The following is a 21435-nucleotide window of genomic DNA, read 5'->3' as shown; positions in this document are numbered from 1 at the left end:
GGAGCCTCAGGGCTGGGGGTGACCAGACTACAGGGGCTAGGCCGTCTGCTGAGCTGAATTGCTGGGAGTTGGCTAAAAAATGTTAAAATTGGGGTCAATAACATTTATGATGTTTAAGTAAAGGCCATTTACTCAATATTTGTCTCCAGTTTTGTAATCGTGAGTAAGTTTGATATTGTTTCTCACTGTGTGGCTGTGTAAAGGCTAAATGTCTGATTTCTTTAGAGGAATTAAAGGTGGAAAACAGTACATTCAGTAGTGAGACAAATGGGCTAAAACTATGCAAATTAGAAACCCATTGAAAACAATGAATCTCCAGATGTGCAGACTCCTCTCACACATGTGCTGCAGGATGTAAATGCTGCCCCTAGTGGTCACTGTTTAATACTGTTATTATCATGTGTTAAACATTTACAGCATTAAACAGCACATCAGTGGCATTCACACCTGATAGTGATCTTTTCTTTCTTAATCTTGTGTGTAACTACAATGACTTACAGACTTAGCAAAAACCTTATTTCCTGCAAAGCAACACTTTGTACCCTCTCACCTTCACGTTGAGGGTAAAAAATGGTACCTGGAAAGATTTTAAGTTCTTATTTACAATTAATTCCCATATACAAGGTAGTAATAACACGTAAGCTATATAATATACATGTAAACAACTAATAAACTAATAAATATTTTAAAAGTTGGGGAAGACCGCATAGCATAAATGTGTGGGAAAGGACAAACCCACTGACGCAAAGTAAGACTAAAATCAGTCTATCTTGACACTTGTAATGAGTATTGTGTGTGGTGAGAAAGAACCAATTAGTTCAACACAAATGATGTCAAATCCCATTTACTACAAGCTGCTATTTTTCTCATTGAGTGAAACAATTTTCTAAACCACCAGTCAGGTTTATTTGCTTGTTTTTAATTAAAATGAAAAAGTAAATTATTTTTTTTACACTTTAGATAAGCTAATACCTTTCCTACCATTGAGTGATTTGGAGAAAATTCCTCTTGGTTTCAGCAAACAATCATTGTTAAAGTGACTTTGGAATAAATAGACTGGTTGTTTTTATGACAATGTTATGTGAAAAAACATTGTTTTGTTCTGTCTGTGGCAGCACCTGCCAGTGTGTCTGTTTCTGTCTGTTTTTATTCCAGTCTCTCTATTTTGTGTTTGTCCAGGAGATGGAACCAGTGAGCTCCTCACATGCAATCTGGTGTCCCTCATCTTGACCACTGCACATCATTTCACTTCCCTTGTACAGTACATACTCTTAGAAGTTTTACCGTATGAGTAAAATCCTATTATGATTTTTGGATACACTAAAAACAGGTCCGCTTCTCAGTTTGTTTGTCAGTCAATAAGACATTCTCAAACTGAAATCAATACAGATTTGTGCTGTCAGTTAAGGTTTTGATTTTGATTCTTAGTGAAACTAATGTTTTCACCAAGAAACACCTACAGAACACAGATTCTGTGTTTGTCCAGAATTTGAATTTTATCAGAATAGAAAAGTGCAAACCTGACCTCAGGTGACATAATTTGAACATAACACTGTTGAACAAGTTGAATCCCAAACTGTCAAAATTCTCCTGTGTGTCTTCGTGGTTGTATGAGCCTAATTGTAACCCTGTAGATTCCAGCCATACATCTTAAAATCCAGGCATTGAGTCTTGGTGTGGTGTAAAATAAGAGAACAACACAGTTCAATTGACTGTTAGGCTGGGCAAGTCTACTGAGTAGAGTAACACTGAATACTACTTCATACAGTATATATTATAGAGAATACAAATGTATCAACATCATATCTTATACATCAAGACTTGAACCTGTGGTCACAGAATGAAAAGAGGTTTTTGTTTTCAGGAATGGGTGAGAACAGGTAAAAAAACAAATTGTTCTGAAAACATTTGATCTCTATTATTCCAAAGTTATTGACTACGCAAGGTTGGAAATACTTGATAACTAAAGACAAAAAAATGCCTTAGAGCTTGTCAAAAATGTAGGATAATCAGTGCATAAAATAAAGTTCTTCTCTTTCTGCAGAGATGTCCTCCTCGGGCTGTTCCTGTGTGATATTGAATTTATCTGGACTACTGCAATGCGCTCCTCACAGGGATCCCTGATGGAGGAGCATCCAGAAGCTCCAGTACATTCAGAACAACGCTGCCAGGATCCTGATGAGAGTGCAAAAACATGTAACACCAATTCTGCTTTCATGGCACTGGCTCGATGTCTCCTTCAAGGTTGACTACAAAGTCCTGCTACTGACATACAAATCCATCAACGGACATGCTCCTCCCTACATACAGCAACTGATCAGACCACAAACCTCCACCCGCACCCTCAGATCTACCAGCAGCTTGCTCCTCCGGGCCCCCAGTACTAAGCTCTGCACCATGGGGGGTCAAGCCTTCTGCTCTGCTGCACCACACTTGTGGAACAGCCTTCCTAACCATCTGAGGGCAGCGCAGACACTAGACTCTTTTTTTTTTTTTTTTTTTAAAAGGCCTAAAAACCTTTTTAGTCAGGAATACGTTTTTACTATTACTATTTTCTTTATGTTGTGTGTACTATATTATTAATACTGCAGCACTTTGAGTTCCACTATGAATGAAAAGTGCTGTACAAATTAAATGTATTATTATTTATTATATTTAGGTTGATAATAGCAGGTGAAGAAACTGGAAAAGTCAGATCACGTTTAGCCCCTGTGACCCAACGAGTGTGTGATTAACATAAGTAGCAGATGTGATGTGGAGATTAATGGAAGCAAGTAGAATAGAAATTAAGAAAGTATCATGATACTTCATAATTACTGGACACTCGCTGACATTTTTTCTTTTTTGCAAGGATCATAATTTATTATAATTCTCATAATTGTAATACATTGTAATAATTTTATAATGCATTATAAACACTTATCACTCACCAAGTTTTTTTAAGGAGTCACTTTTGGTGATCAAACATTTACATAAAAAGTAAAATATACAGCTACAGGTAAAGTAGAAGTTGTTTCAGGTATTATCTATAATTTGAGTCAATCGAGTCTTTAGAGTGAGTTTTTTGGGCAAACGTCCATCATACAGTTATTCATTGTCAAACTGGGGTACTCAATTCATTGTCTGTTGACCCGTTAAACAAATAAATTAATTTTACATTTTATGTTGTTCATGCATAGATTTAATGATATTTTTTTCATTTACTCAAAGCAAACAATAACCACTTATAGTGACTTATAACCAGCTTGTAATGTATTATATCTGCATATAACTCAGGAATTTCATTACTTCACTTAAAGCAAACAATGACCACTTAGAGTAACTTATAATCACATTATAATGCATTATAACAATGATTATAATGCATTATATAATGATTATAATGTATTGCAACTATGAGAATTATAATACACTTGCAAAAAAATGTCAGTGAGTGACCAGCAATTATGAAGTATTATGATACTTGACCTTATAAGACATTATGTAATGCTTTATGTGTTATAATTATTGTTGTAAAGCATTATGAATATTTATGAGTGCTTATAACTATAATTATACAGTGCTATAAGCAGATTATACACATTATAAGTATATTTATAATGTATTATAGACATGGGCGTCATAGAAACTGAAATGAACTTTAAATATTGCAGTAAGAACAAAATGCATTTGTTCTGAAGATCTTTGATGATAATTGGCACTCTGCTTTTTTGCAAATGTTTTGGTGATCATTGACAACTTAGAACTGACAGCTGCTCATCTGAAAGGAGACAACGCTGAAAAAACATAGATGAATGTAAAAAAACAGATGTAATATAATCGTCATCTGGTGTTGGAGCTTCTGATGCAAAAATAACAGCTATGCTTGACTATTTTTGTCCTTCTGCTTCAGGATTTTCAGTGTCAAAATCACATTACAAATCCTGGCACATCATTTGGAGAGCTACTATTACTACACCTGATATGAGATGGCTCTTTGACTGCAAAGAGGAATGCCATTACCGAAAAGAAAATGGACAACAACATTTTGTTAAAAGCAGTCAACACTTCAATCAACAGCAATCCTCAGGGGACGCGTCAGTAAGACAACTGTGTGGATTCTGAGAACAGGCATATTTGGTTTATTTTCCTCGACTTAACCCTTTCCAATCCCTCTTTTGATTTGCTCTTTTAACAGTCTCTTTCAATAGTCTTAAACCATAAACTTAACATAAACCAAGCATCCCCTAGTTTTTAGTTTTTTTAAGAAGTGTAACAGCGTTCAATAGATTGATGGCATTTTCAAGTTTAGGTAGCTGTTCCTCTTTTTAAACTGACAATGGTAAAACCCAGTGGCACTGGTTTGTAATAATGTTCAGGGGAGCACAAGTATTATGTTAATGCTGGGTGTATGGAAAAGAGAGAGCTGTGTCTTCACAATATTCACCTTCAGCAAGTCTTAGCCTCAGTTTAATGGCACCATTCTACCTTTAAAATACTCACTGTCAGAGGGATTTTGATGGATAGGGGGGTATTATTTGTAGTACTACCAATACAAATGGAGTCATTATAAAAAGACTACCAAGAATTTGTAAAACAACTGGAGGAGGCTGGACAATCGACAGCTTTGTGTATTGCAGGCCCTAAAGATTTAGTTTAAATTTCTACTCAGAAAGATTTAACTGCTGCATCAGAATTAGATAAAAACAATTTTCAAATTATTCCATACAAATTAATGGCTTGTGTAATTGCAGAATTATAGATATTCATTCATCGATTTGTGCTTGACATACATGTATACTCTTACTTGTAACAAAACTGCATTTTCACTTAATCTAATCAAAGCACTTAACTTAACACTTAATAGCACTATGTGCCTGGTACTACTAGTAGTATTTGTGCTTACAATTTTGCTCCCTGTCCTCCCTTTCTTTGGTCCTCCTTGATAAGAAAAATGCCTCTGATACCATGAAGTGATTTGATTGAGCTCTCCTACAAATACACACACACACACACACACACACACACACATGCATGCATGCACGCATATGAGTTTACACTTGCTCACAGACAATGGATATTACCACTCCTCTTATTCAAACATTCCTTCTTTTTTGTTGAGCTACATTTCGGTCTCTCATTAATCAGTGCAGCAGTTGCTTTAGGCAACATTACAGTTATTTTAAGGTTCCATGCATGGTTCAATACTACAGTCTACATCTTCAAAACTCTTCACTCAGTCAACTTTAGCAACACACTGCTGGGCACAGCAACAAATCCTTCCAGCAGACACTAACACAAGAACTCACGTGTCAAACAACACTAACAACAGACAACACATGATCTTTTTATGTCAGTCTTTGAAATAGTAAATCACTTTGTGATTTCTAGTATTTAATTGTCGATATTATAAGAAATGTGTATATTGTGTACATGCTAAGATTTGTTCCTCTCTATTGAATGAACTACAGTGTATTCTACAAGAACTAGATGCAGCGGAAAAGGTTTCAATAGACTGTTTTTGGACAGTTTTCTTGTTTTTTAGTGGGGGATTGGTTGAGTAGATATATTTAAATGTGGGTGTGACCACATGTTAGTTTTTGAACATAAACTGAAGAGTTTTGAAGTGAGTATGTAAACGTTTGCAAAATGGGCTGCAGATTCACAGAGTTGTTTGTGTTTCAATGGAAATGTGAAGGCTGTAGTCAATGATCGCTTTTTTGTGTGAAAGCATTAATGTCGTCACAGTTTGGTCCATAACTGTTGCTGTTAATTGTGTTGACTGTGTGAAGAGTTTTGAAGATGCAGTATTGAACCATGCATGTTACCAATCGTAAAAACTGTAATTAATGGATTCATTGATGTACACACACGCACACGCACACGCACACACACACACACACACACACACACACACACACACACACACACACACACACACACACACACACAGAGCGTATACTTCTATGGATTTTCTGTAGCTTGAGCGACTACCCTGCTCTGCGTCAAGACATGCTCTCCATCTGTGTCCAGTGTGCGGATTAGACGCTTATTATCCTCTTAGCTCTAAATGGCCCCACGTTCCTGCACATCGCTGTCCATCTCATCTGCTGTCTAAGACGCAGACCGGAGCTTGACACGAAAACGAGATTCATGCGTAAAAATGATCGTGCCCACCAGTCAGTTGTGCTAGTCGTTGCGCATTACGCGTGAATTGCCGGGACAACACTCTCCATCGTCTGTCAGTGTGCCTGTTGGGACACAGCGGCTGTTTGTCCGTCCAACCCACTGATCTTTTGCAGACTGTAATCTTATCAGTGTCAAACCGAAGCTGCCCTTTCCTCTCGGGCAGTTTTTTTGCCTCTCTTTGGATGGCGTTTGCGCCACAATTTGGATAAAACCGCGCTTTTATTAGAGCAAACTTTCATCGCCTTTACATTTACAGTTACCGACGCGTTTGTATTTGTGATAAAATGAACATTTGACCATTTGAAACTTGCGACCAGAAGAAGACATGGAATCTACATGTAAAGAAAGGAGTCTTTTATACTTACTTCTCTTTGCAATATTCACGGCCAACGTTTGCTTTTGTGCAAGAAGATCAAATGTTCGGAGATCTGGTAAGTTCACCAGCTAAAACCAGATTTGACATGATGTAATAATAATAATAATACTGATATTTTGGATTAGGGCACTTTTAAGTTTCAACTTGAATGTGTGTGCTCATCTGTCCATTAATTTGATTACATCAGTATTATTACAGTAAGCCTGATTTAAAACTTTGACGCATCACATTTGAGTTATTAAATGAAAGTCTATCTTAGTGACTGTGAAGTCCTAAAAACCTACTTTGTTGTGACAAATACTGGAATATGAATTATGAACTTCATTGGATGCACATCTTCAGGCAAACACATCATCATCATCATCATCATGTATTAATCTCCACTGCATCCATATTCATACCTCATAAAAGTGCTTCTATAACAAAAGCTACTGCACAACATGCTCTGTTTGGTGCTTTTAATCACTAAGTAGCTACTCAAAACTGTATTTTACCTATAATCAGTGTGCTACAAATTAGTGCATGAACACTGTTTGCATGATGACAGCCACTAACCCTGTCCACGTAAACTGTAATTTTGAGACTTTGCACACAAAGCTTAATGCATTTGATGTAGGAGTGTCATGACTAATAAGGAAAGGACACGGTTATAAGTTGGTAGTGTTTTTTTTTCTCAAAACATTTTTTGTGTTTTAAAAAATGTGACTATATTTATTAGTCTTACAATGTGTAAATAAGTGTTGAAGAAAGAAAGAAATAAAGACAGAACCAAAGCAAACAAACAAAGGAAAATATTCAGCTTTAGACCAACAGCCCGCCCATCATCAATCATACCAATGAGCTCCTTTGGGCGGAAAATCCCTGGATGTTGATTTCACCGTCTCCACAGTATCTGCTCTCTCCCCTTGTCTCTATCTGTCTTTGTTATCCTGTCACCCAGAACACTTTTTCCATCCCTGTTTCCTGCCTTTTCCTCCTCTTTCTCTCTTTCCATCACTTCCCTTTTCTCTCACTGTCAGTCTCGCCGACTGTCTGTCGTATTTCTCCTTCATTCACTCTCTCTCGGACCCACAGGCCATAGCAGGCTGACTATTACAGCTGTCTGTCAGCACAGACTCACCACAGTCAGGACTGTAGTTCTGTCTTCATGACTGCCAGTGACATTTGTACTTGTTTTTTTGTTTTGAGGTCTTTCAGGCCTCATTCTGAAGGAAGGGAGAATGTCAACAGGGCTCGATGTCTAGATGAATCACATCAGGCCTTAAATAACAAATCTGGTGGTACTGGGAAAGGGTTAAAATTGAATGACATCTCTCCTCAAGGTGGTCTTACTTTTTCAAGAATTTGACAGCTTTGTCCCCTGTTGAATTATTTATAGAATCATTCAGGAGCTTTATATTTTACACTTCACTATCTTCTGCTGCAATACACACCATAATGTGTATCCAAACTTATTAACCTTTTATGAAAATCATGCATTTTGAATGATCTGTTCTGTCGTGTCACTCAACACATAAAACATTGTTTGGTGAAAGACGATGAAAAATGTAACCAATGTGAGAAAGTGTTTGTTTTCCAGGAAATGACATTTTGCAGTATATCCCCTCAGATTCCATGTTCATATAGTATTCCCTGAGGCTAGTTTAAGTGCTGCATGACAGCATGTGTCTAGTGCTCATTCACTTTCGGATGATTCAGACCTGGAGAGAGCAGCACTTCCACATGACTGGCTCTCAAAGTATGACCACAGAATCAGGATGCTAGAACAGGTGTTTTTTTTTCTGAAAGAAGAAATCTGACTTGAATTGATTTTTAATAAAGTAATGGCAAATGTTATAAGAACATTATTAGAATGGGCACACAGAGCTATATTAAGGTGGTGGAATGAAGGTGCTATTTTTAAGGAGGAACGAAAAGAAATTTCAAAGGAAAGTCACATAGTGGAGGTTTTTTTTGCCATCTCACAGATATCTGAGCTTTGATGGCATGTGTGTATGTGTTTGATGGATTTGGAAAAGGCCTACGATCATGTTTGCTGTGTTCTTTGTCCTGTATGAGTTGCTATTCGAGCTTTATCATCTCTATATATATCAAGAGAGAAAATGCTGTTTGTTGACATGAGAACGGCATCCTGTTGTCTGTTTGATTGCAGCAAACATTGATCTCCAGTATGTGTTAGAGCTGTTTGTCTATGTATGTTTGGCAGGATGAGAGTCAGTACCTCTAAGCCTGAGACAAAGAAGGTCTCACATGTCCCATTTATGTATGTAGTGGGCAATACCCCAAATTTAGTGGAGTTAAAGTTGTGTGGATTTAAAGGGGATCATGTGTTTGACCACAGATGAGGAGTAATGGTAGAAAGAATGTACTAGCTGTTGTTTTATCAGTTACTTTTTGTTCTTTTCCTCTCTTTCGATGACAAACTCAGGTCTGAGTGAGAAGTTGAGTGTATATATATATATATATATAGAGACACTGTTCCTCTGCACTCTTTGAGTTGCTCTGGATGCACCCACGCTGTCCGCAGGCTCAGGACTATTTCTGAATGGCCTCTTACCAACTGGTTTGGAAGGTTTGTTGTGTTATCACAATATTTGAACATCAAATTGCAAAACATGCAGACATCTCTGATTTTGTAGTTATTTTCTTTGTCCTAATAATTAAGTATCAAATTGTCCAGGACTTGAGGAGAATGTTCTTTAAAAGATGCAGTTTGCTCAGAAACTGTTTGTAGTTTTTGCAAAGAGGAGACATTTACAGGAGCAAAGGGCCGCGATTAATAGAGAATCTTACTGGTCAAAAAATATCCAGATGTTCCCTGGATTTATGTCAAGATTTAGAATTTTTCAATTAATCTGATTATTGATATTTTGTACTGAGAACAATTATACTCTCACACATGATGTAGTGCTGTGCTGATGGACATAAAGATGATGATTTAAGGCGTTCCCTCTCTATCTGCTCTAATTCTGTGAGTTCACTTCACCCGTGCATTCACCGGGCCACACCCCTGGGGAGATATGAATGATCAGGGAATTCAGCTGACATATTGCATTACCCGCTCCGGTGGAAGAGCGAAGAGAGAAAGGTACGAGAAAGGAGGAGAAGGAGCCGCCAGGTGAGGATTCGGGAGGACAGGAGAGAGGTCAGCAAAAAGGAGGGAGAAGAGGGGAGACGCAGAAAGGAAAGTGGAAAGGAGCAGTGCAGGAGCTACATGAGATTTCAATTTACAGAGCTCTGCTTTGCTATTTTTGCTATTTTTTACTCAATTCCTATCTTTGTCTTTACCAGTGAATTCAGTTCATTTGTCACCCAGATATGAAAAGATCAGTTGTGACTAATATTTGGCTTTTCAATTAAATCCCAACGTAGTGCAGATTGTAAAAAAAAGACACAAACATTAACCTTCATTTGTAGGTAACTGTTCCATGTGAAGACAGTAAGAGATATTACATCCTTTTTACTCCTAGATCACTTTTCTGTATAAACAAATGCTAAGAGCCTGAAATCCATGATGTTCAGCTACTCAAAAAGGACCTTTTTGATTTTCTGGATATAAAAGTCACCTACAGTGTGTAGATGTTATGACATAAAATGTATGGCTAGGACAATGAGGGTCCTTGTCCACTTCTGTTTCTCCATTAAAGCCTGGTAATGCAGTAGGTCATATGGAACGTTGATGATCAACAGCTCTATAGCTCTTTCACTTTCTTGCTGCTATAAGAGCCTTCTGAAGTATTTTCAGGCCACAGCTGGACACTGGAGGTGCAATCACAATCTCTTGAAGTGTCACAGAAGCACCCAGGGTTTAATAACTCATGCAATGAAAATAATGACACCTGAAGTCAGAGTTGGTTGATATTATAAGCCAGCTCATCAAGCTACAGGTTATGTCATTTCAAGTGGTGCTTTTTTTCATCCCACGAAAAGACTAAGGTGAAATATTGTGCAGGTTCTGTTCAGGCTATTTGGTGAGATATTTCAACAGACTTGTTCAGATGTCACAAACAACTGACAAAGCAATGATTAATAATAGGCAGGCAACTGAGTGCAACTTTGCATATGCTGAGAAATGAAATGAAAAAAAAAATCAATTTGTCTCCACAAGGATGAAGTTGAATGATTTAAGTTGTAAAGGTGTGTCCTTAAGAACTTTAATTATTATTTACTTTATAGTTATTTTAACTGTATTTTATCTTCATTAAATCTGCATTTCTCTGATATTTTGACCACTTGAGTGCAATGGAAACAAGCTGTAAATGCAACATTGGCATAATATAAAGTTCACAGAGTGAATGTGTTAGCAAACAGTTGCTTATTTACACATCCAGCAGACACAAAGCAACATTAGTATTCATTCAAAGTTGTGATTTTGGACGCTTGGCGAATATAAATCTAATACTCACAGCCTTTTAGCTCTGGTTTGGTCTCCACTAACTCTTGAGTGAAATATCGGTCTCTCAGCTACTAAATATTCAGCAGCTAGTCAGTAAACAGTAAACTTGCAAGCAGAAAAACCAAAACAATGAGCTGAATGGTGCTAAAAAAGAGCTGAGGGGAGCTGCAGACTCAGGTGATTAATCTCTATGGGTTCATTGCTGCAAGCAAAACCTTTCACATTACATGCACCATTAATTAAAAAAAAAGATTAGAGCAGCTTTAACTTTTACTCTATTAGATAAGATTTAATATTTAATGCTGATCTTGCTCTCAGTTTTGTAAAATGCTACGATGCTATGATATTCTTTTACATAAAGGTCACAGACAGCCATGTAAATTTAGCATCAATTGTCTCTGGTTCATTACTCCATTGCAGATAATAAATCAAATAAACTATTTATTACCTCTGCTTTAATTTGACATATATCTTTATAACTTGTATTTTTCCCTTTGTATATCCTCTCCAGATCGTCTGAGTCCTCCATTAGACATCCAGTTGGAGACATTCAACTGCACCGCCTTCAGCGTGCGATGGAAGATGCCCCGGCGACATGTTAGCACCATCACAGGATACAAGGTAGTCCCAAATTGTGACGTTGTAGTAAATAATAAAACAGACATGGCAATACAGTATGTATCATTTACATTTCAATATGACTAAGTCACAATCACTGACCTTCATGTCAGTAAGAAAGGTTTATGGCTTAGAAAGATGACTTCAGAAACCAATTTAAAGAGTCTTCTGATATTGACTGACTCACGGCTGAAAATCAAGAAAAAACACAACATATTTAGCTTTGCAATCAGTGGACTAAAAAAAAGACACACCCCTTTATTCATTTTATGTGTTCTCTCTCAAAATGCATTGAAAGGTTTTCAACCTGGAAAACATAAAAAAACACTTATCAGATGTGTCATAAATCAGATTTTTGGACACTGTATGGATGCCCATTTTCCTTTGCAAGCCATTGACGTGTGTGTCCCCCACCTCTTTTTTTCTGCTTTTAAGTGCCTCTCAAACTCACTGTCCAGCAGCATGGCCTTGAGGACCAGATTGATATTTTGACATTTCTGGTTTCTTGATTGAACCCCTTCACCGACAAATATATGCTTTTTCTGAGGCAATATAGCTTGGAAAGATGTGGTCACAAATCTTTATTTAGTGCCTTGTCAATAGACTTTTTTTGCTCCACTCGAGGCAAGCTGTGCTTCGAGCACTAAAGGGGGACTTGCTTTTCTTGGTAGACATAAGACATACATTTAGCAATATACGATGGCAGGTTTGTATTGTAGGTATTGTGTGATGTACCTGACAGACTGCTGAATTGAAAAAAAGTCATTTAAAGAGTCTTTCCTTTCATTTTCAACTTTTAAGCCTGTCCTGTTTAATTTTTAAAATATAGTTTTTTGAATAAGCTTAATACCTTACAAAAACCCTGTTTCCTTCCTTCCCTCCCTCCCTCTCTCCCTCCCTCCCACCTTCTTTCCTTTCTAGTGTTTGTTTTGAGTCAAACATTAACAAAGTGTGGATCAGTATGACAGTGTGTGCTCTGCTTTTGACCATATGTCTACACTAAGAGGATTAGTCAGCTACCTACAGTAGCTTCCCCACGACTCACAGATAAACGTGTGTGTTCATTTGGCCAATCACTTTAGAAGTTCATAAATAATCCTGTTTCCTCATAGTATTTCCTCCCCATGATGTCTTGTTTACAATGTCAAAAGACTTAGAGCTTTAATGAAAGATGTCAAACATGTTATTTATGAATGACTGCCAAATCATCACCGCCATAAACTGGTTTGATTTTTTTGTAAACTACATTTACAGTGAGGCTCTGACACTTTTTTATATAAATTGTTAGACATTTGTTTCTTTTTCTTTGACTGTATATGTGTATGTCTCAGGTCTTCTACACTGAGCTGAAAAATGGCCGTCCATTGGATACATCCTCCATGATGGAGGTACCTCTCAGCTTGGACATGCTGACCACTGTGAGTGCAAACTGATAGTTTTTAACATGTTGCTTTTCTGTCTGTCACTTTCAGATCAGTGGCAAAGACGTATCTATTTATCCTCCAAATTAAACGACCAAATACTTTGTTTTACCATGCGCTCCAGAACGACTCATAGAATCGTTTTCTAACCTGGTGCCCCTATCAGCAGAACAACGTCAATTGTCTGTGTTTTCCAAAACTGTTTAGGCACAAAAACCACTTGGTTAGATTTAAGGAAAGATCATGTTTTGGGATTAAAATGATCAGTTTGTTAAGGTTAGAGAAACATGCAGTGTAGGTTAAACTTACTACTTAAAGTTAGGTGACCTTCCTCATCATGGCTACATTAATAACCACAGTGTTAAGGTTAGGGGATGATTGTAGTTATGTTTTTTTTTGTTTTTTTTAAACTGTCCCAACTCGCAGTTGGAAATGTGACACTTGTAGTTGGAAACAGGAAATGAACAGCAGCCTCCTGTGGCAAAGTCAACTGCTGGGTTTTACCCTCCATCTACCCATCCTTATTCTAATCACTACGGTTGCTAGGTGCCACCTGTCACTCAAACGTAATTATATGTCGCTTTTGCGCAACTGACATTACAACCTATTGCATCGTTTTTCTTGGGAGGACAGTCTTGTCTATTTCCAGTATAACCACCACCAAACTGAAATCTGCTTTTAGTTTCCAATTTGGACAATGAGGGAAATCTCAGGTGTGATAGCCAACAAAATCAGCATACAGCAAGGTATGCTTTAAAAGCAGCATAAGAAAGAAGAAAATAAATAAAAACTAAATATTTAATGTCAAACAGTATGGAGAGATGGACCAATGCATTTTTGGTCCCTGTCTTTTCATTAGATTCGTTAGATTGTTTGACACTAAGAAAAATAATGAGTAAAATTAGACTTATCCTTTAATATTTGGTGACAATGACCATTAAATCCACCATCATCAAATCTTGCTAGATTTTAGAAAATCCTTTCTGCCTTTATACAAAAAGGGTGGTGGTGATGTTTTGAACTTGTTATTAAAGGAATGACTTTGTTGGAAGTCCACTGCACTCAAACATTTATGAATATTTCTGTTCTTATTTTCTCAAAGGGGCAATTTGATGGACAAGCGAGCTTTGTAAGTATCTTCTGGCACTTTTTTTGTGAATTAGACTCTGCTGATGCTCCCTTATCACAGTTGACATTCATGGCTGAATTTGACACACTTTTCCACTCATCTCCGGAGGAAGATTCTGAAAGAATCCCAAATCAGTAATTTAGTCGTCTTTCTCTCTTCCTCCACTTTCTTTCCGTCTTTTTCCTTCCTCTTCTCTACCTCTAATCATTCCCTCTAATGTGTTCTCGCTCTTTTCACCACATCCATCTTTATCTCTACCTCTTCTTCACTTCATGCCCCCTTTAGGATGTGGAGGTTGGTAACCTAAGGGTGAACACTAAGTACAGGGTCAGCGTTGGTGCGTATGGTTGGGCGGGGGAGGGTAGACCCAGTATGCCCAGAGACGTCAGCACTGCCTCACATGGTAAGAATATGTGAGTAGTAGGAATCCATTTTACTGCTGATGCTATTATTCCTACAGTGATATTTGCTTTTATCTGTCTGTTTTAATTTAATTTCTCTCTCTGCCATTAGAAATGTGTATGCCCCCGTCACCCCCTACTCAGCCTGTTGTCATGGCTGTATCTGACACAGAACTGGCGTTGTCATGGCAGCAAGGGGAGAGCGAGGGAAGCGCACCTGTCCTTCACTTCCTGGTGGCTTACATCAGGTCAGTCATAATTGATTAATCAGTTGAAAATAAGACATTGATGAAGCTTTGTGTTTATTAAACCAACCATTTGAGATCTCAGCAGTACAGCTGGTGTCTAGGGATGTGCAGAGAGCCCAGTATTTGTATTTGTATCTATATTCGTTGAGGCAGCAAAATTATTTGTATTTGTATTTGAATAAAAGTCGAAAGAGGCTTAAAAAGCCTGTTTTTGTTTTTATTATGCTTTTAAGTTTAGAAAATTTAAGTGTACAATAAGTGTTCATGAATAAACAACCTAGCAGGTGGATGTGTCTCCCCTTGTTGAGACCTGCTGATAGACGTAACAGCGGAGCAGAGGAGAGAGACTGAGATAGTGATGTAACCTGCAATCTGGTATTTGATATGTTTTGGTTTTTTTTCTTCCCGAAAACAAATAATTAAAAAAAATATTTGTATTAAACAAATATTCATAAAAAAAAAACAAAACACTATTTGTGCTTTGCCAAATAACGTATTACATCACGTCAGTACATACAGATATGTTCTCAGGTATACATTTGAGGACACACACACACACACACACACACACACACACACACACACACACACACACACACATATATATTGTACATATATGTCAGCCACATACAGACACAATCAAACCAACCCATATGGACACTTAGGTGAAGAGCAGTGTGGAGTGGCCACATCATGGAAGGAATGAACAGGCCTCAGTGAAAAGCCTTGTTCTATCACTGGCTCTCTGAGGAAAAAGACAAGACTGATGTGTTTAATTGTCAGTCTGTTCATTCTCTTAAATGATGAATCATTGGTCTTTAGACAAAACTTGATGAAGAGGGCAATTTAGAGAGCTTTTTTTCTCAGAAACCTTGGTGGGTCCGTTATAACAAATACATGTTGTGTGAGCAAGGATCGATCAAACCCAAGTTCTAGTGATGATTCTAGTATTTCGAAAGACACTAAGTATGCAATATATGTGTAATGAATGATACAAGACATGTAGAATTTTATATTGGATGCAATGGGGCAGCCACTAAAATAATGGTATTTGAAAGAAATAGTAAAATCAGCTTTCTTGCCGATAGTTTGATGAGATGTTTAACACCACACTCATGCCTGTATGTGAAATATGAAGCTACAGCCAGCAGGTAATTAGCTCAGTTTAGCACAAAGACTGGGAACAGGGGGAAACAGCTAGCCTGGCTCTGTTCAAAAGTTCAAAAATACGCCTGCCAGCAGTGTTTATTTTAGCATCTGATTTTATATTTAGCTTTAGTCTTTTTGATTTGATTTTTGTTTTTTGGCTTGCATTTCTAATTTTTATGTCCTTTAAGCTTTTCGTGGCAACAGTTGTCACCATTTTTGTTGTATACAATTAACATGGTTAATTAAATAAAGTGTTGTTCTCATCTATGGTGAGGTTAGTGAGTCCACGTCACTCTGTTCTGCAGTAATACAACAGACTGACTCTCCTCAGTATATCCAGTTGTCATTTTGTAACTTTGGCTGTTTGAGCAGAACCGCTCTGTTGTGGTTGCGTTACCACAGTTACCTGTGCTCTCATTTGTTCACTAAAATATTATTTATTGTCTGGGTTCAGCTTGAGAGGAGGAATTAAAAGGTTGGATAACCTAACGATATGGAGGAAGGTTTAGATAGTTGACTGCCGATATCAATCTTGGAACTTACTCATTCCTTTTGACAACAACACTAAAGGTAGCCAACTGAAAATAACATTAATATTACATCCACATCCGCAGAGCATTACTTTAGCTTACCTTTTTATAAATGTTGGCGTGCTGTCTGTATGCTTTCATAGTTTGTCCAGCTGTTTTGTTGCGGCTTCTTGTCTAATTCTCAGTGGATTGTAGGTGAAATTAGTCCATAAATCCAGTTCTTCAAGACTTTGCATTAAACATGGATTAATTCATTTGTCCATTTGTCTATCTTTCACTGAAGTTTTTATTCATTGATGAAAAATGTAATACATTTCGTCATAGTTCTTAGTTTGAAAAATTATTTTTTTATTTTGTTTTAGTCTCGATTTCGTTGTGAAAAAAAGGTTGTCATTGTTTTTCTTGATGAAATTAACACTGTCTATCAGCACTTCCAAAGTTTACAAATTAACATGTGAAATCTCATTTTTTTAAATTTCAAACAAAATATAAAAAGACAATTTGTAGTTTCATAAGGAGTTGTGTGCTGGACCTGTTTCTTGGTGATCAGCAAATGGATGTGGTGACTTACTGTCACCTCTGAGAGGTTGTCAAACTGTGGTTCTGGCATGTTTATTAAACAAAATACTAATGAAGCCTTGTACTAAGAGATAATCAGCTCTAAATTGTTGTTTTTTACAAAACTTTCACAACCAGACCGTGTGCATTCACTCATTGTCACTTAATACAGAAAACAGAATGCTCTTTCACGGTTAATTTCGTGAGCCCTTTGCTGGTCTGTTCAGTGTATTGACTAAAGTTTTGACGTGGGGGTCAGTTGGGACATGAGAAAAGAGGGAATCTTACTCTCAGAATAGTTTTCTCTGTCTAGATTTTACAGTAGCTGGCAGGCTCGCATACAAAGACATACACACACATACAAAGGACCTTCCATGTCTAGACAAGTCTTCAGGCTGCAATGTCAAGGAAGTTGAGGTCAGAAATAATTTTCCAGGAATCATCTGATGATTTGCCAGACACAAAGTCAAAAAGGCAGATTGGGTTGAATAATGCTTGATTACAAAAACAGACATATTGAAAGAAACAAGCAAAGTTTGTAAAGATAAAAAAGGAAACAAACATAAAAAGCAGAATACTGTTGCTCTTGATGGTGCAGAGTGCAACTGAGCAAAGAGATGAAGGCAGACAAACTGTCACTTACTGTGAGAGAGTAGACATGAATCGGTGGCTGTTTTTGCATGCGGGGGCTTTTTCGACACAAAAGAGCCATCTCAGAGGCAAATCTTTCTCCCCTCACATCAAAAGAGGCCCTGCAGAAGAGAGACATTGAGCGGTGTGAAGATGGCTCTATTCAACACATAGTTGTGGCTCCAGACACCCAGAATCTGCACATGACTAGATGGCAGCTCCAGATTGAAGTTGGATATGATAGGCAGAAAAAGTAAAGTTCATGAGTTCATCTTTTACTTTTTGTTTTGCTTCAGTTGCTTTAATTTCTCATTAAAATGGAAAATAATGTTTTGAGACTGAAATAGCTCAATCAGTTGCTTGTTTTGTTTGAAAAGCTTCCAGCATTTTTATCTTTGAAATATTTAACATTACCATCTCTAGTGACTGTACTCTTTGCAATTTGTTATAGACATTTTCATATATATGACGCCTGTATATACATCTGAACTTTGAAACATCATTCAAAGAAAGAACATTTCATCACCCTCAAAGCAATTGCTTGATTTTTACTTGAGAATGTTTTAAGCATCTTTATTTGAACTTTAATTATTATTCATATTATTATGTCTTTCTATGTTTTGTCGTTCACAGGCCAGAAATGGACACGGAGTGGACGTATATTCGTGAGCCCATTGAGACTAACTCCATGGTGCTGAAGGGATTAATACCAGAAACAGAGTACCAGTTTGTTGTCAGGGCAGTCAACGTGCATGGAGTCAGCCCACCCAGCCACATCAACAACCCTGTGCGCACTCTCGGTGAGGCCCAATTTTGATCTCCGAATCAATATGCCAATGCGACAACCAACAAAGTTTAGTTCCAGCTCCATTGTTAGTCTAATTTCTACCACATTTCAAAACAAAGAGAGTTACAATTTAGTTTCAACTCTTCACCCGCACAGATCTTAACTTTTTTTTTTGTGTCACCAAAGTCACCCTCACAATAAAACTTTTACTATGTTTATCCACACTGCAAAAACCTCAACGTTACCGTGGAGACAGTCATGTTTTTCTCCCAACAGTGTGAGGGCATGATAAGTTTTACCAACCGTATTTCAAATTTCGTTAAATTTCAGTATTTACAGAGGACAACAATGCGTAAAGATGACTATCAGCGCTTTATTCTGTCCTGCAGAATGTGTAAACTTTACTCTATCAACACATTTGAGCTTTTTCTACCTGCCAAACTCTTTTTAATGAATTCATATGTCTAACAATCTAAATGAAAATATGAAGCTGATAATTTTTGTTTTGGAGACACTGGAGCATATTTTTGCCATTATTAAGGTGTTGTCACAAGTAATTCCACAACAAATTGATCAAAAATCAACATCTTGCAATGTTTTATGTACTTTTTCCAAATTTTTTTCAATTTGGCAATATTTTCTTTTTTTTTTTGTTAGTCTTTGGTAGAATCACAAATCCTCCTCAACTGATCTTGTAAGAAACACCTCTAAATTAGAAATGAATAGAAAAAACTGAATCAGAAGGTTTTGACACACTAACACAATGTTCTGCCTGACAGTTTGCGTCTCTCAACATTTGCTTGAATGTAGGACAGCACCTGCCAGTGTGTCAGTGGGTTTTTTCTGACTGCAGCCTTGGATGATGCAGATATAGAGTCATTTACTTTATTATTTTTGATGTAGTCAGCTGCTGGTTGTGCGTGGGGGAGGGGGGGGTGGGGGGATGGGGGGAGTTGGGACTGATTGATATTAAAACACACAAACACACACACATACTCACAGGTGTGTGCGAGATACAGTATATACACATACGAACAGCAATAGCAATGTCTTAATGGATCAACGATCATGACATTCAAGCAATTTACCTACAGATTTGTGGACATAATGTTGTGCGTGTGTGTGTGTGTGTGTGTGTGTGTGAATGCAGGGGTATGACAGTAGACTATACATGACTATTAAAATTACACAGCTGTGTAGACACAATCACATTATTCTGAGTTTATTCTGTGACCCACAGATCACTCCGCTGACTCTAGAAAGCCTGCTGCTTCACATACTATGTTAGCTGTCAAACTGTCGTAAACCTGATTGAATTAAGTACCTTAAGTCCTGCAAGACTGGTCAGACAGAGTGCTAGAGAGACAGACAGTGAAAAAGCTAATATAAGAAAGAAGCTGTCCAGAATAAAGTCAATGAAAGTTACATGAGACGCAACAAAATGAGCCGGTTAGAAAGAGATGGAGAGACAGACGGACGGAAAAACGATGAGTTAGAGAAGCGTGGTTTCTCAGCAGGGGATAAAAGCGGGTTATGTCCGAGTCTCATCAGACAGGATTAAGGACGGGATGCCAGACCCCTGCTCTCCCCATCCACACCCCTGATGGATGCACACACACAAATACACACACATACACACACACACAATGCAATGCTGCTTGAGTGAACAGCAGGGATGGGCTTGACTGACTGACATACTTTTCTTGTCGCTCTCTCGGAGACAGTTCTTGTGTGTGTGTGCGTGTGTGTGTGTGTGTGTGTGTGTGTTTATAGTGGTTTTTACACAGGGTGGTATGGATTGAGGGGGATTGTTACACAACAGCAGATTAGTTTGCTGAGGGCTTTTTTGGGCATCCCCCCCCTCCTGTATGCCAGCGCTCAGTATTCAGGATTTAATGTCATTAGGCTGCGCTAATTAGCACTTTAAATCTTGGCATCCATTCAGGCTTAAAAGTCAAGTTTCTATGAGGAATTTGATTACTATAACAGAATACTATCCATATAAGCTGTCTAATATCACTCCACAACTATCAAATATATTTCAATTCTCAAACTCGCTTAACAGCATAGTGAACTTACCAGCATTTGTTACTGTATGATTAGGATTGATGGGGAGGTGGGAGAGCAAGCAGACAAGAGGGAGGGGATGTTGTTATGTAAGCTAAGATTAAGCTTTCCGAAGGTAGAGTGGATGGTATGTTGAAACACTGAAATTGTTGTTCCAAAGGACATTTTGAACATATCAGATAATAGTATCCTCAGTCTAGCAGTATTTTGTTTATTTACACACACAAATATGTATAATGTACTTTGGATTCAAAAGTAAATTCTATATATTATCTTATATTGTCCAACAAATACTGTATCTGTCAAATGTATAACAGCACAATTTAGACTGTACTGTCCAGGGTCTATCTGAACAAGAGTTAGTCAAGTTCTATTCAACTATTTTTATGTGTGAAACTTTCAAAACTTATCAAGGTGCCTGGTCAAATATATACCATATGTTGGTTTCTTTTTTTGCAATGGTAATCGCAATAATAGCTAACCAAGAAGTTTGTCCCATGCTGGGCTCACCGTATTCACTGTCTGGCTTTGTATTTGTGTGTTATGAGCTGCCGCTCTGTATCGAGGAGACACTTTTCAGTACGTGGTGCAGCAGCCTGGGTACAGGCTAACAGGTAGACCCACTGTGTCTGTGTCCTGTGAACATTAGTACATCATCAGTCAAACATGATAACATTCACCATGATCATTCATCAAGGAGGAACAATCATAACCATCGTACAAGACCCACAGAATCTCTCCAGTGAATGGGAAAATAATTTTTGTTGTGGCCATATTCATTTTGCTGTCACTCAAATAAAATGGCATTACACATGATGGTGATACTGCAAATACAACATGGAGGAAAAGTCACAACCTGTACCATTGGTGGTCCTTTTTATTCCAACAGATGCAGTAACTAATTTTAAGAAAACTGTTTTCAATTGTGGAAATTAGTCTGGTCTAGTAGCCAATTGG

At 37.6% G+C, this 21435-nt stretch overlaps 1 protein-coding gene across 1 annotated transcript in view; it reads left to right on the top strand.

Annotated features, from left to right (window-relative positions):
* Positions 1–6106: 6106 nt before the first annotated feature.
* The window catches only part of LOC122997227 (pikachurin), a 28547-nt gene continuing 13218 nt past the window's right edge, over positions 6107–21435 (top strand). Inside the window, exons 1-7 of the mRNA XM_044373262.1 lie at positions 6107–6599; positions 11452–11561; positions 12890–12976; positions 14082–14108; positions 14394–14511; positions 14622–14757; positions 18258–18424. Coding sequence (XP_044229197.1) covers positions 6494–6599; positions 11452–11561; positions 12890–12976; positions 14082–14108; positions 14394–14511; positions 14622–14757; positions 18258–18424 — 751 coding nt within the window. The 5' untranslated portion in view covers positions 6107–6493. The remainder of the gene's footprint in view (positions 6600–11451; positions 11562–12889; positions 12977–14081; positions 14109–14393; positions 14512–14621; positions 14758–18257; positions 18425–21435) is intronic.

The sequence above is a fragment of the Thunnus albacares genome, chromosome 2 (genome assembly GCF_914725855.1).
Source record: "Thunnus albacares chromosome 2, fThuAlb1.1, whole genome shotgun sequence".
Lineage (NCBI taxonomy): Eukaryota > Metazoa > Chordata > Actinopteri > Scombriformes > Scombridae > Thunnus > Thunnus albacares.
Note: the sequence above shows the minus strand (reverse complement) of the source record. Positions and strands in the feature narration are given on the sequence as shown.